Below are 12,320 nucleotides of genomic sequence, written 5' to 3'. Positions count from 1 at the left end.
GTTGACGTTCAAGTCCAGAATAAAAGTGATTAAGCTTAACTTTTAAATATAACTTATTCTTTTTTACAGTGCCCATGATCTTTCAAAGTGGGATTTGTTTGCTTGTAATTACAAACTTTTGAAAACCGGAATTGAAAATGGAGACATGCCTGAGCAGGTTTTTATTTATTTTCAAGTTACATATTTAACTTTGAGAATGAAGACTTGTGACTTTTTAATTTTAACTGCATTATCTTGCTTCTTTTTACAGATTGTTATTCATGCACTGCAGTGTACTCACTATGTAATCCTTTGGCAGCTTGCAAAGATCACTGAAAGCAGCTCTACGAAGGTTTGTGGTGGGCCCGTGGAGTTCTTTTTACATTAAATATCATTAACATTTTTCTGCAAACTCTTAATAAGATCGATTATTTCAGTAAAGTCTTGCTTATTTCTAAATTACCATTTAGACATGTGTACCATTAGAAAGTTTTGTTTGTAGTTTGATGTATATTCAATGAAAGAACATTAATGTATATTTCAAGGTCTGATTTTAAATTTAAAAAATTTCGCATTTTAAGGTGGCATAATTAATATATTTCCATATACTGAAAAGTATTGAGAACATAATAGAAATACAGATTTTGTAAATTATGATGAAGGGCTTTTGAAACGAGCATACAGGGATGCCTGGGTGACTCAATGGTTGAGCGTCTGCCGTTGTCTCAGGACGTGATTCCGGGGTATTAGGAGGATCAAGTCTGCATTGGGCTCCCTTCAGGGAGCCTGTGTCTCTGCCTCTTTCTCTGTCTCTCATGAATAAATAAATAAAATCTTAAAAAAATAAGTGTATAGCTATTGGATTATATAAATGGATGATAACAAGACAGCTACCTCTAGATCTGCATATGCCCAGTATTGTTTTAGAATCAGTTTTCATACCCAGGATCTTTCTTTATTTTTTTAAATTTTTTATTTATTTATGATAGTCACAGAGAGAGTGAGAGAGAGAGAGAGAGAGGCAGAGACACAGGCAGAGGGAGAAGCAGGCTCCATGCACCGGGAGCCCGACGTGGGACTTGATCCCGGGTCTCCAGGATCGCGCCCTGGGCCAAAGGCAGGCGCTAAACTGTGCGCCACCCAGGGTTCCCACCCAGGATCTTTCTATTGATGTTACAGATTAACTGTAAATCATTTTCTAGTTGAATATAATATGCCAGCTCTTAGGTAATAGAATTTTCAGAATTTTGTCCATAATGGTAGTCTTTAATGTGTTTAGTAATTGAACTAAACAGTACTGCCCTTTTCATTTGTAACTGAGCCACCCACGTGTCCCTTGCCTTTTTCATTTGTAAACTGGAAACTTAAACATTGTATTTGTAGTAGATGTAGCCTTAAGTATTATTTGGGTACATTTTTGTAAATATTATGCAATATCTAGGAGATAGAGAATTAGTTCATAGCTTTTTTCCTCAAAAACAATTGTTTTGATAAACTTTCTTTTGTGTAAAAATCACAGAATAATTTTAAATGCTTAGAATTTCCCTGAGCTTTTAAAGTGGAAGATACCATTATATCCACAAATGGGTATTTTCCCTTGAAAAGGTAATTCAGTATAGTTGTTAGTGTTTTTTTTTTTTTCTTGTCAAACACCCAAGAAATTTATTTAACTCAATATCAAGCTTATAGTAGGAATAACAACCATATTAGCAGATATGATTGCTCATCTAAGTCAGAAGAATTGAATGAATTAAAATGGGAAAAAAGATTAAATTTTGAGTAGAGGGAAAGGGGTAAAAATGTCACTAAATACAAAATTATTCTCAAGCTTGTTTGTTTTCTTTACCAAATAAATCAAGTTAAACTTATTTTTAGGAAAAGATTTATCTTTTTAATATAAGTTTACAAGACATTAAAATTTTTAACTGCGAGTAATACCACCAAACTGATTTTTGTCCATCTCTATTTTTAAAAAGTACAACTGGTATTCTTTAAGAAATGAAAGATGCTGTCTCTTTTATTAATTAATTTCTTCTGTTCATCAATTGGCTACCCTTCACATTACAAAATGAGGATGGAGCATTAATCTTTACTCTTTAAGCATTCTGAGCTAGTAGATCTGTTAAAGATAGCCATATACAATCATATAGGTTTTCTTATTCTAAAGAACCCAGACCACTTAGGATATTATCCATTAATATACCTGGTATTTTTAAGGCTACAGTCTATTGCAATTTTTAAGAAAAATGCTAATTTGTTCTTTTTCCTTTCTGATAAGTAATAAACAAGAATTTAAGTCTAATGTAGAAGCAGAGTAAAGTTAAATATATGATATTTTATGTAATTTTAAGTATCTTAAGTACTAAATGAGGTTTTTATACAATTGTTCTTGTTATATTTTTCAAGGAGGACTTGCTGCGTTTAAAGAAACAGATGAGGGTATTCTGTCAGATATGTCAGCATTACCTGACCAACGTGAATACTACTGTTAAGGAACAGGTTAGTAATGACCCTAGATAGCCATCTTTTGTAAGCAATCTTTAATAAATATCTAAACTAATACAGAAAATTTAAGTAATACTGAGATGTGCAAAGTAGAAACATCTGTCCATCTGTATTAGACAAAGCTCAAAAAATAGATTAATTTCATATGGAGTTTATAAATAGTATTATAGATTGCCCTCATTGTGGTTATTCTGTTGTTATTTCTTTATGACTCACTTGACAAACAGATCATATATACAAATTAGATGTATGAAATTATGTAAATCATTCTTGGAAATTAACAAGTACAAGTATGCCTTCAGGGAGGGAAACTGGTCTATATATATGGTTTTGTCATCTCCGAGAATATTATCAGGTAGATTCTGACATTCCTGCCCATCCTGATTGTGTATGTTATTTTTTCTTTTGTGGATTTTGAGATAAAAATTTTATTTTATTTTTATTATTATTTTTTGAGATAAAAATTTTAATCATTTCCCTGCTTTCAGAGTGTTACCTTCCCAGTTCATATGCCCTCATGCCATTACTGTTAACCTCCTGATTCTGGAAATAACATTGTTAACTGCTACCATCAGTGGTTTTCGCATCTGTAAAATGAATTTTGATCCTGGGACTGAGAGTCTATTTAGTTTTAATTCTCTAATAGAGAATTAAGCTTTTTTGGACATATGCTTTTTTAAATGCTTCTGTGGAGAAGGCAGTTTTATAATCATAATAAATTAATAATGATACAAAATAGTTTTGGTGATTTCAAGGTTTTTTGGCCATTTTATTCTCCTTAACCTTTGCATATTGGGATAGAACCCCATCCGTCATCACATGTGCTATTTTCAGCAATTTGTGTTATGTTGGGTACTGTTTGTTTATTTTTTTATTTTGGGGAGATACTATTTAAATAAGGGTGTATTTACTTAAAGGCTGTGAAAGTAGTTCAGGTATAGTCATCCAAGTATAAAGCGATCAGTAAAGTCGTTCAACCTTTGTGATTGTCACTTGTCTTCATTTTATTTTAAAATATCGAAACTAATTTTAGTGAAATACATTTGGAGTTTTATAGTTAAAAATTCACATTCAATATCCAGCCATTAATTTATTTTTCTTCTTACTTCCAACTCCCTTTTGTCCCTCCTATACATATATGCTTGGGCATAAATAAATTAGAAGTTAATAAATGGGCAAGATACAGTTATTGGCTTAGACATTTTTCTTGCGAAAGTATGAAGTTTATTTCTATAATTATTACATTGCTGAATTCTGCAGTTTTAAGTATGTAGTTTTGAATTATAGCAATAAAGGGTTTGGAAATTTAATTTTTGTACAATTCACATGAAAGGAACAAAAGTTTCTGTAGGTGGTAAATTGAATTTAGAGTTAAACTCAGGATAGGATTTTAATGAGGTATATACATAAATCCAAAGTTAATAGCATGAAATATTCCTTTATGTTTTCATATGCCACCAAGATACTCAGCTTAATATTCCCAAATTCTTACAGTGTTAACACAATTCCTTATGGGTTATCTTAACGTAACCTCCTATATAGTCTGTTGTTCAGGCCTTGGCAATTAATTATTTGGTCATGAAATATCTTGTATGTCAGTCTTCCTAACAACTTCCAGAAATATGTCCTAGTCAGTTCACTTGACCTGCTAGTTCACCTTGTTAGTAAATATCACCATGCTTATCCCTTTTGTTTTCTTACTGTGTATGTTGCACAATTTTTTGTAAACTCAGATATACTGATGGGTATAAATGACTACTGTAGTAGTAAAATGAGGAAAGCCTGAAAGAAGAATTAAAGGGATAAAGTAAAGAGAAAAAAGTTAAATGTGGTTAGTTCCAAAAAGATAAAGACCTCATTGAGATATGCTTTGTGCTCTGTATTATGAATCTGTCTAGCAGTAGTCTTCCTTTAAGTGTAATTTGCTATTGACTTTGCGACCCCCAAATTTTATTTCTGTTACCTTTTCCCAACAGATAATTAAATTTCCAGTTTTCTTCTGAATATTTTTACCAGTGTTTGACTCCATTTAAAACTCCTGACTGAATAAATAAATAAATAAATAAATAAATAAATAAATAAATAAAATAAAATAAAACTCCTGACAGTTTTTATAAAGCTCCCTAAGATCTAACTTTGACTTTATTATGATATTATCAGATTTGTCTGATGAATAATAAGCAGGCACATAATTCGTTGTGTTTGTACTTAATCACCACACATATTGAATGAGAGTGCTTAAAATGTATCAAGGACTTTGTGAGCCCTCTTCTAGGAGATAATCTCCTTTGTAGAAGTTTTTGTCTTCCATAGAGAAAACAAATGGGACCAGGTTTATATGTTATTTTATATTTAGGAATGTATACCACGAGACATTGTCAAACAGTGTAGAGTGGGATTTGGATTCAGAAAACTTAAGGCTGAGTCCTGACAGCATGTTCTGATAGTATTAACATACTGTACAAGTCACTTAGAGTTGCTGAAAATAATATTTGTGGAATTATCTTGTAGTTAGTGAAGCATGATTATATCTACTAGTAATCATTATTACTAAAATTACCTTCCTCAGCCTTAAAAACTTAGGAAAATACTACACACTGATTTTTCTTAAGAGATGGATTCTCTTTCTGTGTAAATATGTTACTTGTAACAGTTGGTGAGAAACCTTGGATTATAACATGCTGTACTGTTTTTATTTTTTTTAATAGGCTTTCACTATTCTCTGTGATATTCTGATGATCTTCAGCCATCAAATTATGTCAGGAGGGCGTGACATGTTAGAACCATTAGTTTACACCCCTGATTCTTCATTGCAGTCTGAGTTGCTCAGCTTTATTCTGGATCATGTCTTCATTGAACAGGATGATGATAATAACAGTGCAGGTAATTTTATTGGCATCTTTTTGTTAAGTCTTTGCATCCACCATAAATTTAACAGTGATATAAAGTGTTACAATACTATTTGATATTTTATTCTGAAAACATAAAAAACAAAGATCCATGTTCCAGCACATTTGTATTAATTTTTTGTAATACTGTAAAAACACATTGAGGAATGTGACTTGTGTAGTGCCTGGTACGTACTCAATAAAATTTACTCACTTTTCCCCTGAGTCATTGCTAATACCAGTTTTCAGGTAGTTTGAGCAGAATAAAGTATTAACTGACATTAATGTTGTATACATTTATAACAGGTTTTCATATTTTGAGGTGGTATTAAACTCTGAAATTTCTCAAGGTTAAAAGATGTTTGAAATTGTTCTGTAAATGTCTGGGGCAGTACAGAATGTTCACAGGAAAATAATTGTACCAACCTTGCCTACTGTTAAGTTACTCTTTCTACCCTAATTACATACAAGATGACTTACTTGAGCAAGAGGTCATGAAAAAACAGTATTGGGTACCTTCTTTCTGGGTTTTGTTTTAATTTGGAGTTATACTTGAAGGACAACATAGTATCAATATATGTGAATCTCCATACATATACTGACACATCACTGTAAATTAGATTCTAAATACATGTAATTCTAGACCTGGCTTGTAGCTTATTTTCAGTAAAGAACTTTGTTATCAAGTATTTAAAACTTAGAAGAGAATTGAGAAACCTAGAGTAGCAAAAAACAGTTGTCAAAAATCCAAGCAATAAAGTTTATGTACTTAAGATTTTTTATCTTTGAATTGATAGTTTACTTATACTATGTATTTATTTACTTGCTTATTTTTAAAGATTTTATTTATTTATTCATGAGAGAGACAGGCAGAGGGAGAAGCCCGCTCCAAGCAAGGACCCTGATGTGGGACTTGATCCCGGGTCTCCAGGATCATGCCATGGGCTGAAGGTGGTGCTAAACCACTGAACCACCTGGGCTGCCCTACGCTTTTATTTTTAACGTTTATTTGACATTTATTGGTCAGCAGGCAATATATGGGGTGCTATGGGTATCCAAAAATGAGACAAGGGTTTTCCTTTAAAAATTCAATTCAATGGGCGCCTGGGTGGCTCACTCAGTTAAGCATCTGCCTTGGGCTCAGGTTATGATCCCAATATCCTGGGATTCTGGGATTATCCTGGTATTGAGCTCCACATTGATTGGGCTCCCTTCTCAGCGGGGAGCCTCTTTTTCTTTCTCCTTCTGCTGTTCCTCCTGCTTTGCTCTCTGTCAATTAAATAATTTTTTTTAAACAAAAGAATTCAAGTGGAAAAGATATCTAAAAACAATGCGATTTGATAATAGAAGCATATATACATTGTTGTGGGCATGTAGAGGAAGTTTTAAGCAGTCTGGGAGTCAAAACACCATTGAAATAAGCTAACATCTGAATTGGATTCTAAAACATGAGTAGGAGTTTTTAAAACTTCTATGGGAAAGCATAGTTGTATTCTAAAAATTGATACAAAATCAGTTGTGGTTCATAACCCTTTTGTTATAGTTTGAGGGACTGGCCTCTCTGCTTCATTTATACCATGGCACTAGAAGAGAATAAGCTTGCCAATACTTCTAAATTTTCTAGGAGCTTTTTGAAATTATGCTCAGTCTTACCTCCTTAGATTACCCCCTCCCCCATTTATACTTTAAAAATGAAATATATTCCAGTTTTGGGGGGAAAATGTAAAATATGACATACTTGTCCATACCTACCACCAGCATTTGTCAAATTTTGCTGTTCATTACTGATTTTTTTTTAAGGGAATAAAATATAGATACAAAAGAAGTCCTCATTTATATCCCTGCCCAATCCTAATTATTCTTTTTCCCTGGAGATAACTGCTATCCTGAATTTGTTGCTATCATGCCTTTGCATTTTAATTTTGTTATACCAAAACAAAATTTTGTTATACCAGGAGTTTATCTGTTAACAATGTATCATTTATTTTCTGTGCTAGCTTCCATATAAATGGTATTATGTTGAACATTTTATTTTGCATCTTGCTTTTTTGCATTAACATTTTTGAAATTTTTCAGTGTTGACATATGGTTATAGCTTATTCATCTTGACTGCTGAATATTATATAATATGAATTAACCCTACTTTATCCTTTCTTTAAAAAATTTTATTTATTCATTTTAGAGAGTGTGCAAGCGGGAAGAGGTAGAGGGGGGAGAGGGAAAGAATCTGAAGCTGACTGCACTGAGCACTGAGCCCAACGCAGGTCTCAATCCCATGACCATGAGACCATGACCTGAGCCAAAACCAAGAGTTGGACGTTTAACTGACTGAGCCATCCAAGCACCCCTACTTTATCCATTTTTTATATTGATGAACATTTGTTTTTAGTGTTTTCCCTATTATAAATAGTGTTATAAGGAATGTTCTTATACTTACCTCCTTGAGCACGTGTGCAAATGCTTTTCTAGTGCCTACTTAAGAGTGGAATTGTCAGATTATATAGTCTATGTGCATCTTAAAATTGACCACATGTTGTAGTAATGTTCTCCAAAAACAGTCGTATTGTTTTATTCTCCCACCAGCAGCATGAGATTCAATTGCTTTTCTTTCTCCTCTAACCCCTGGTGTTGTAGAACCATGATTATTTAATTTGTTGGCCCACATTAGGTGAGAAGGAGATAGTAAAAGACAATGCTTCTAGAGGCCCTGGCACAGGCAGCCTGGGTGGCTCAGCGGTTTAGTGCTGCCTTCAGCCCAGGGCCTGATCCTGGAGACCCAGGATCGAGTCCCACAGTGGGCTCCCTGCATGGAGCCTGCTTCTCCCTCTGCCTGTCTCTCTCTCTCTCTCTCTCTCTCTCTCTCATAAATAAAATCTTTTTTAAAAAAATAGAGGCACTGGCAACACAGAATAATAATGGCACTTGATATCTATGAAAGGCCTAGTGTGTTAGATACTTTTCTAACATTCTTTAATCCCCACAAAAAGAAAAGGTGGCTAGTTTTGGACAAAGAGGTAAAAAAAACTCAAGGCTTCTTACTGGCTCAGTCAGAAGAACATGTGACTTGATTTCAGGGTCATGAATTCAAGGCCTATGTTGGGTTGTAAAGATTACCCCCCCCACACACACACACACAACTTAGAAAAACAAGGTGAAAACTCCCCAAAATCAGAGCTCAAAAACTCTCTGTGTGATTTAGTCTGTAGCGGGAAAACATCTATATAAGAGTACTTCCTAAGAGTAGTATTGAACAGTGATTGGAAGTGGTATTGTATAGAAATCCATTATCATCATGGAGACATTTAGAAAAAGCATACACATTCACTGTAATCTTTCAAAAGAGTAAACAAAACATTTTAGGTTTCTAAGCAAATGGCTTTGGAATTCTGAAATATGCACTTGGGATAACAAAACTTTTTCTGATGATCTGTCTTAAACTACCATTCTCAAAATTTCGCTTTAACTTACTAGCAGTTATTGAGGATCATTAGAGATAGGGTAAAGTAAACGTTTGTTTTATGTTTTTATTTTCTCCTTTTTAGAGGTTTTATTAGAATGAGGCAGATTACCCTTATGTAGGGAACCCATTGTATCTGTGCCTAGGTGAAATGTGCCTATTTTCAGTCTTTTAGGGGAGAATTTCAACTCCTAATTTACTGGTATGTTTACAGACATCAGTTATATATCGGCATTGAGACCAAATGATAAACATTTGTTTTAAATAACATTCTTATTTTACACAAATTATTTTTTTGTATTGGGAATCTTATATTGACGACCGGACAGGAAATAACACCTAGCAGTTCTCAAAGGAGATAATATAAATAGCTAAAAATGCATGGAAAAACTTGGACTTTACTGCTAACCAAAGAAATGTAAATCAAAATAAGATAGTTTTTAATAAGTAATTTTGTTTGAAATTTTGCACAGAGGAAAATTCTTTACATAGGTTCTTATGTAAAAGGCTTCATCACAATTTTATTTGCAACATCAAATAGTTAGAAACAATCTTTTGGCAGGACTTGGAGGCTATAGTCTGGCTTCCTTGACTACAAAGTTGGAAATAAGTCTATTTTCTTGATAACTCTAAATCTGAACATCTCACATAGTGTATCATAGCAGAAATATGTGAAGTTTTCTTAAAAAGAATAGTTCCTAGATCAGACTTAGTGAATATATGTCATATGTATAAAATAAGTACGTGTTAATAAGAGTTGGAGTTAAGGTGGGATGGGGTTATCCCTGGAAGGGATAGGATAATTTCTGAGGTTGGCTGCCTTCCCTGTGAAGAGCCTTAAACAACAGACACTGAATATGCAGACCTCATTGGCATGCTATCCTATTAGGGAAGTGGGTGAATGCGTTAGGCAAGCTCAGCCTGACTTCACTAAACATCAGTTCATCTCTGACTCACTCCACTTGTTCTTGTTACATGTTTAGTAAACAGCCTTATGATTACTATTTGAGTTCTCAAAAATTTTGTCTATTGGGATTAATGGACTGATCATTCACTGAGATATTGAGTGATTATAATTTGGATTTTATTTAAATGCGTGTACCATATTTTTCAAATTCTCCCAAATAAAGGTATTTTATAGTGAGAATTAAAAAAATACATATGGCTGAAGTAAAATACAGATGGCTTAATGTTTGTAACTTTTTTCCCCCAGATGGTCAGCAGGAGGATGAAGCCAGTAAAATTGAAGCTTTGCACAAGAGGAGAAATTTACTTGCAGCATTTTGTAAGCTAATTGTATATACTGTGGTGGAGATGAATACAGCTGCAGATATCTTCAAGCAGTATATGAAGGTAAAGTTGAAAAATGGATAGCAACTTATTTTTATAATGCTTAAAGGAAAATGTAACACTTGCTTTTATGCTTGATTGCCATTAAATTTTTTAAATAGTAAATTACTTTTCTAGCATAAAATAAATTTCTTTTAAAATTTAATGTTTTTGGTAGTATTACCTCATACTTCTAGTCTTGGGTTTATTGAGTTTATTTCATTTAGAATATTGGGACCATCTTGTCTTGGGTTAACGATCACTATTAGAAATTACCTTTGGGTTTAGTTTAAGATAACAGGATGGTGTTCCTCCTCTGCTTTATAATAGCATAAAAAGGGTATTGTTCTAGGAGTCAGGAGACCTAGCTGCTATAGTTTTGGCTTGGTTATAATGCATTCATGACCTTGAGTAATTCAACACTTCTTGTGTTTCTTCATCTGTTCCACTGTGATAACTAAGGTTCCTTTAGTTTGATAATCTGATTTGATTCACAGTGGGTTATTCACAATTTTCATAAGTACCTGTGAGATTCTCTAATTTTTAAGTGGTAGTAGAAAGGATATTAATTGTACTAATGAAATATAACTAAATATGGTAAGATAGTTTTTCTTTAATCTTTCTCATGTAAAATCTAATTATAAATATAAACTTTAAAAGCCTTTGCTGTCACCAAATAAAATATGTAATAAATTTGTCAAAACCAAATTAATTAATTCTCTCTTTGAAATATTTTGCTATGTGATAGAATTCTAGCACCATTGTAAATTACTTTGGAACTTAAAGTTGTTTGGCATTATCATTTTTACATTTTTTTAAAAGAAACTAAGGTTTGTGAAGTCGTTTTGCAAATTTTAAACTTTTCGACAGGTATTATAGATTAAAGTCAATTTTATTAGTCATAAGGGTATGGTTATCCTGTTATAACCATCTGATAGTTATATATTCATTTTGAAACAAGGTCTTACATTAGAAAATATTTCATGTTCATTAAATGCATAAGGTAAATGTCACACACAATGAGTTTTAAGTGTTAGTATGCTGTAGTTTCTATAACCCAAATTAATAAAGTTGGAAACTGCATGAGACCTACATGCCAGTAACAATAAGTTATAAAAGTAACTGATTATATCCAATGTCCTCATAGTTCACAGAACACAAGAATTTTATGTCCTTTGTGCTATTTCAGAAAGCATGCATAGGCATTGTTTTACCCCACACCTCCTTAAAACCAGTCTGGAGCATAAGGTGATTGGATCTCAACTGCTGTTTTGGAATTTACTAGTGTTAGGGATTAATATGCTTGAAAATTATCTAAAGTTTCAGTGACATTCTTTCTGTCTTTGAATGCATAATTTCAGCCAATTACATATTTGTGACCTACATGACTAACATAAAATTAGTCTTATTGTCCAGGAGTTTTAAGAGATAACGCTCTAATTTATACAAATTTCTTTTCTAGTATTATAATGACTATGGAGATATCATCAAGGAAACCATGAGTAAAACAAGGCAGATAGACAAAATTCAATGTGCAAAGACCCTTATTCTCAGTTTGCAACAGGTAAGATATAGAGTACCAACTTCAGGCAAACATAATAATACCTAATAGTTTTCAATGTAACAAGTAGAAAACTGGGCAAAGGATGCAATAGACAGTTCATAAAAGTAGAAATACAAGATTTTCAGTCTCACTAATAGACACTCTGCAAGTGGGATCATTTTTTGCTTTCGGACTGGCAAGATGGGCAGAACTTAGAGCTATCTAAGCTATGGGGGAAATAGGTACTGTCAGCAGTATATATTGGCACAGCCTTCCTGGTAGGCAGTTTGGCAATATATGTCAATATTTACAATGGTATATGCCATTTGTGGCAGCAATTCTACTTTAAAATTTTATCCAAGGTGATAATAGGACAAGTTTGCAAATTACACATGGCAACATGGTTTATAATAGCAAGAAATTAGAAATAATCCAAATGCCCATCAATAGGATATTAGGTGAATATATTGTATAATGCATATAAAATATAAAATTAGTGTAGATTTGTATTCACTAATATGTAAAGATAACAATATATAGTCTGAGAATAAAATTTAAAAGATTATAGTAAAAAAAAAAAAAGATTATAGTATAGCATCCCTGTAAAATTGTACTCACC

The 12,320-nt window shown here is 32.9% G+C and overlaps 1 protein-coding gene across 15 annotated transcripts in view; it reads left to right on the top strand.

The window, feature by feature from the left end:
* The window catches only part of STAG2 (STAG2 cohesin complex component), a 136,481-nt gene that overhangs the window by 101,968 nt on the left and 22,193 nt on the right, over window positions 1–12,320 (top strand). For all 15 annotated transcript variants that reach the window (XM_077887760.1, XM_077887750.1, XM_077887755.1 and 12 more), the window contains 6 exons: window positions 70–157; window positions 251–331; window positions 2,386–2,478; window positions 5,193–5,367; window positions 10,043–10,182; window positions 11,621–11,722. In XM_077887760.1, the coding sequence (XP_077743886.1) occupies window positions 70–157; window positions 251–331; window positions 2,386–2,478; window positions 5,193–5,367; window positions 10,043–10,182; window positions 11,621–11,722 (679 nt within the window). The remainder of the gene's footprint in view (window positions 1–69; window positions 158–250; window positions 332–2,385; window positions 2,479–5,192; window positions 5,368–10,042; window positions 10,183–11,620; window positions 11,723–12,320) is intronic.

Source organism: Canis aureus, chromosome X (genome assembly GCF_053574225.1).
Source record: "Canis aureus isolate CA01 chromosome X, VMU_Caureus_v.1.0, whole genome shotgun sequence".
NCBI classification, from domain to species: Eukaryota; Metazoa; Chordata; class Mammalia; order Carnivora; family Canidae; genus Canis; species Canis aureus.
Note: the sequence above shows the minus strand (reverse complement) of the source record. Positions and strands in the feature narration are given on the sequence as shown.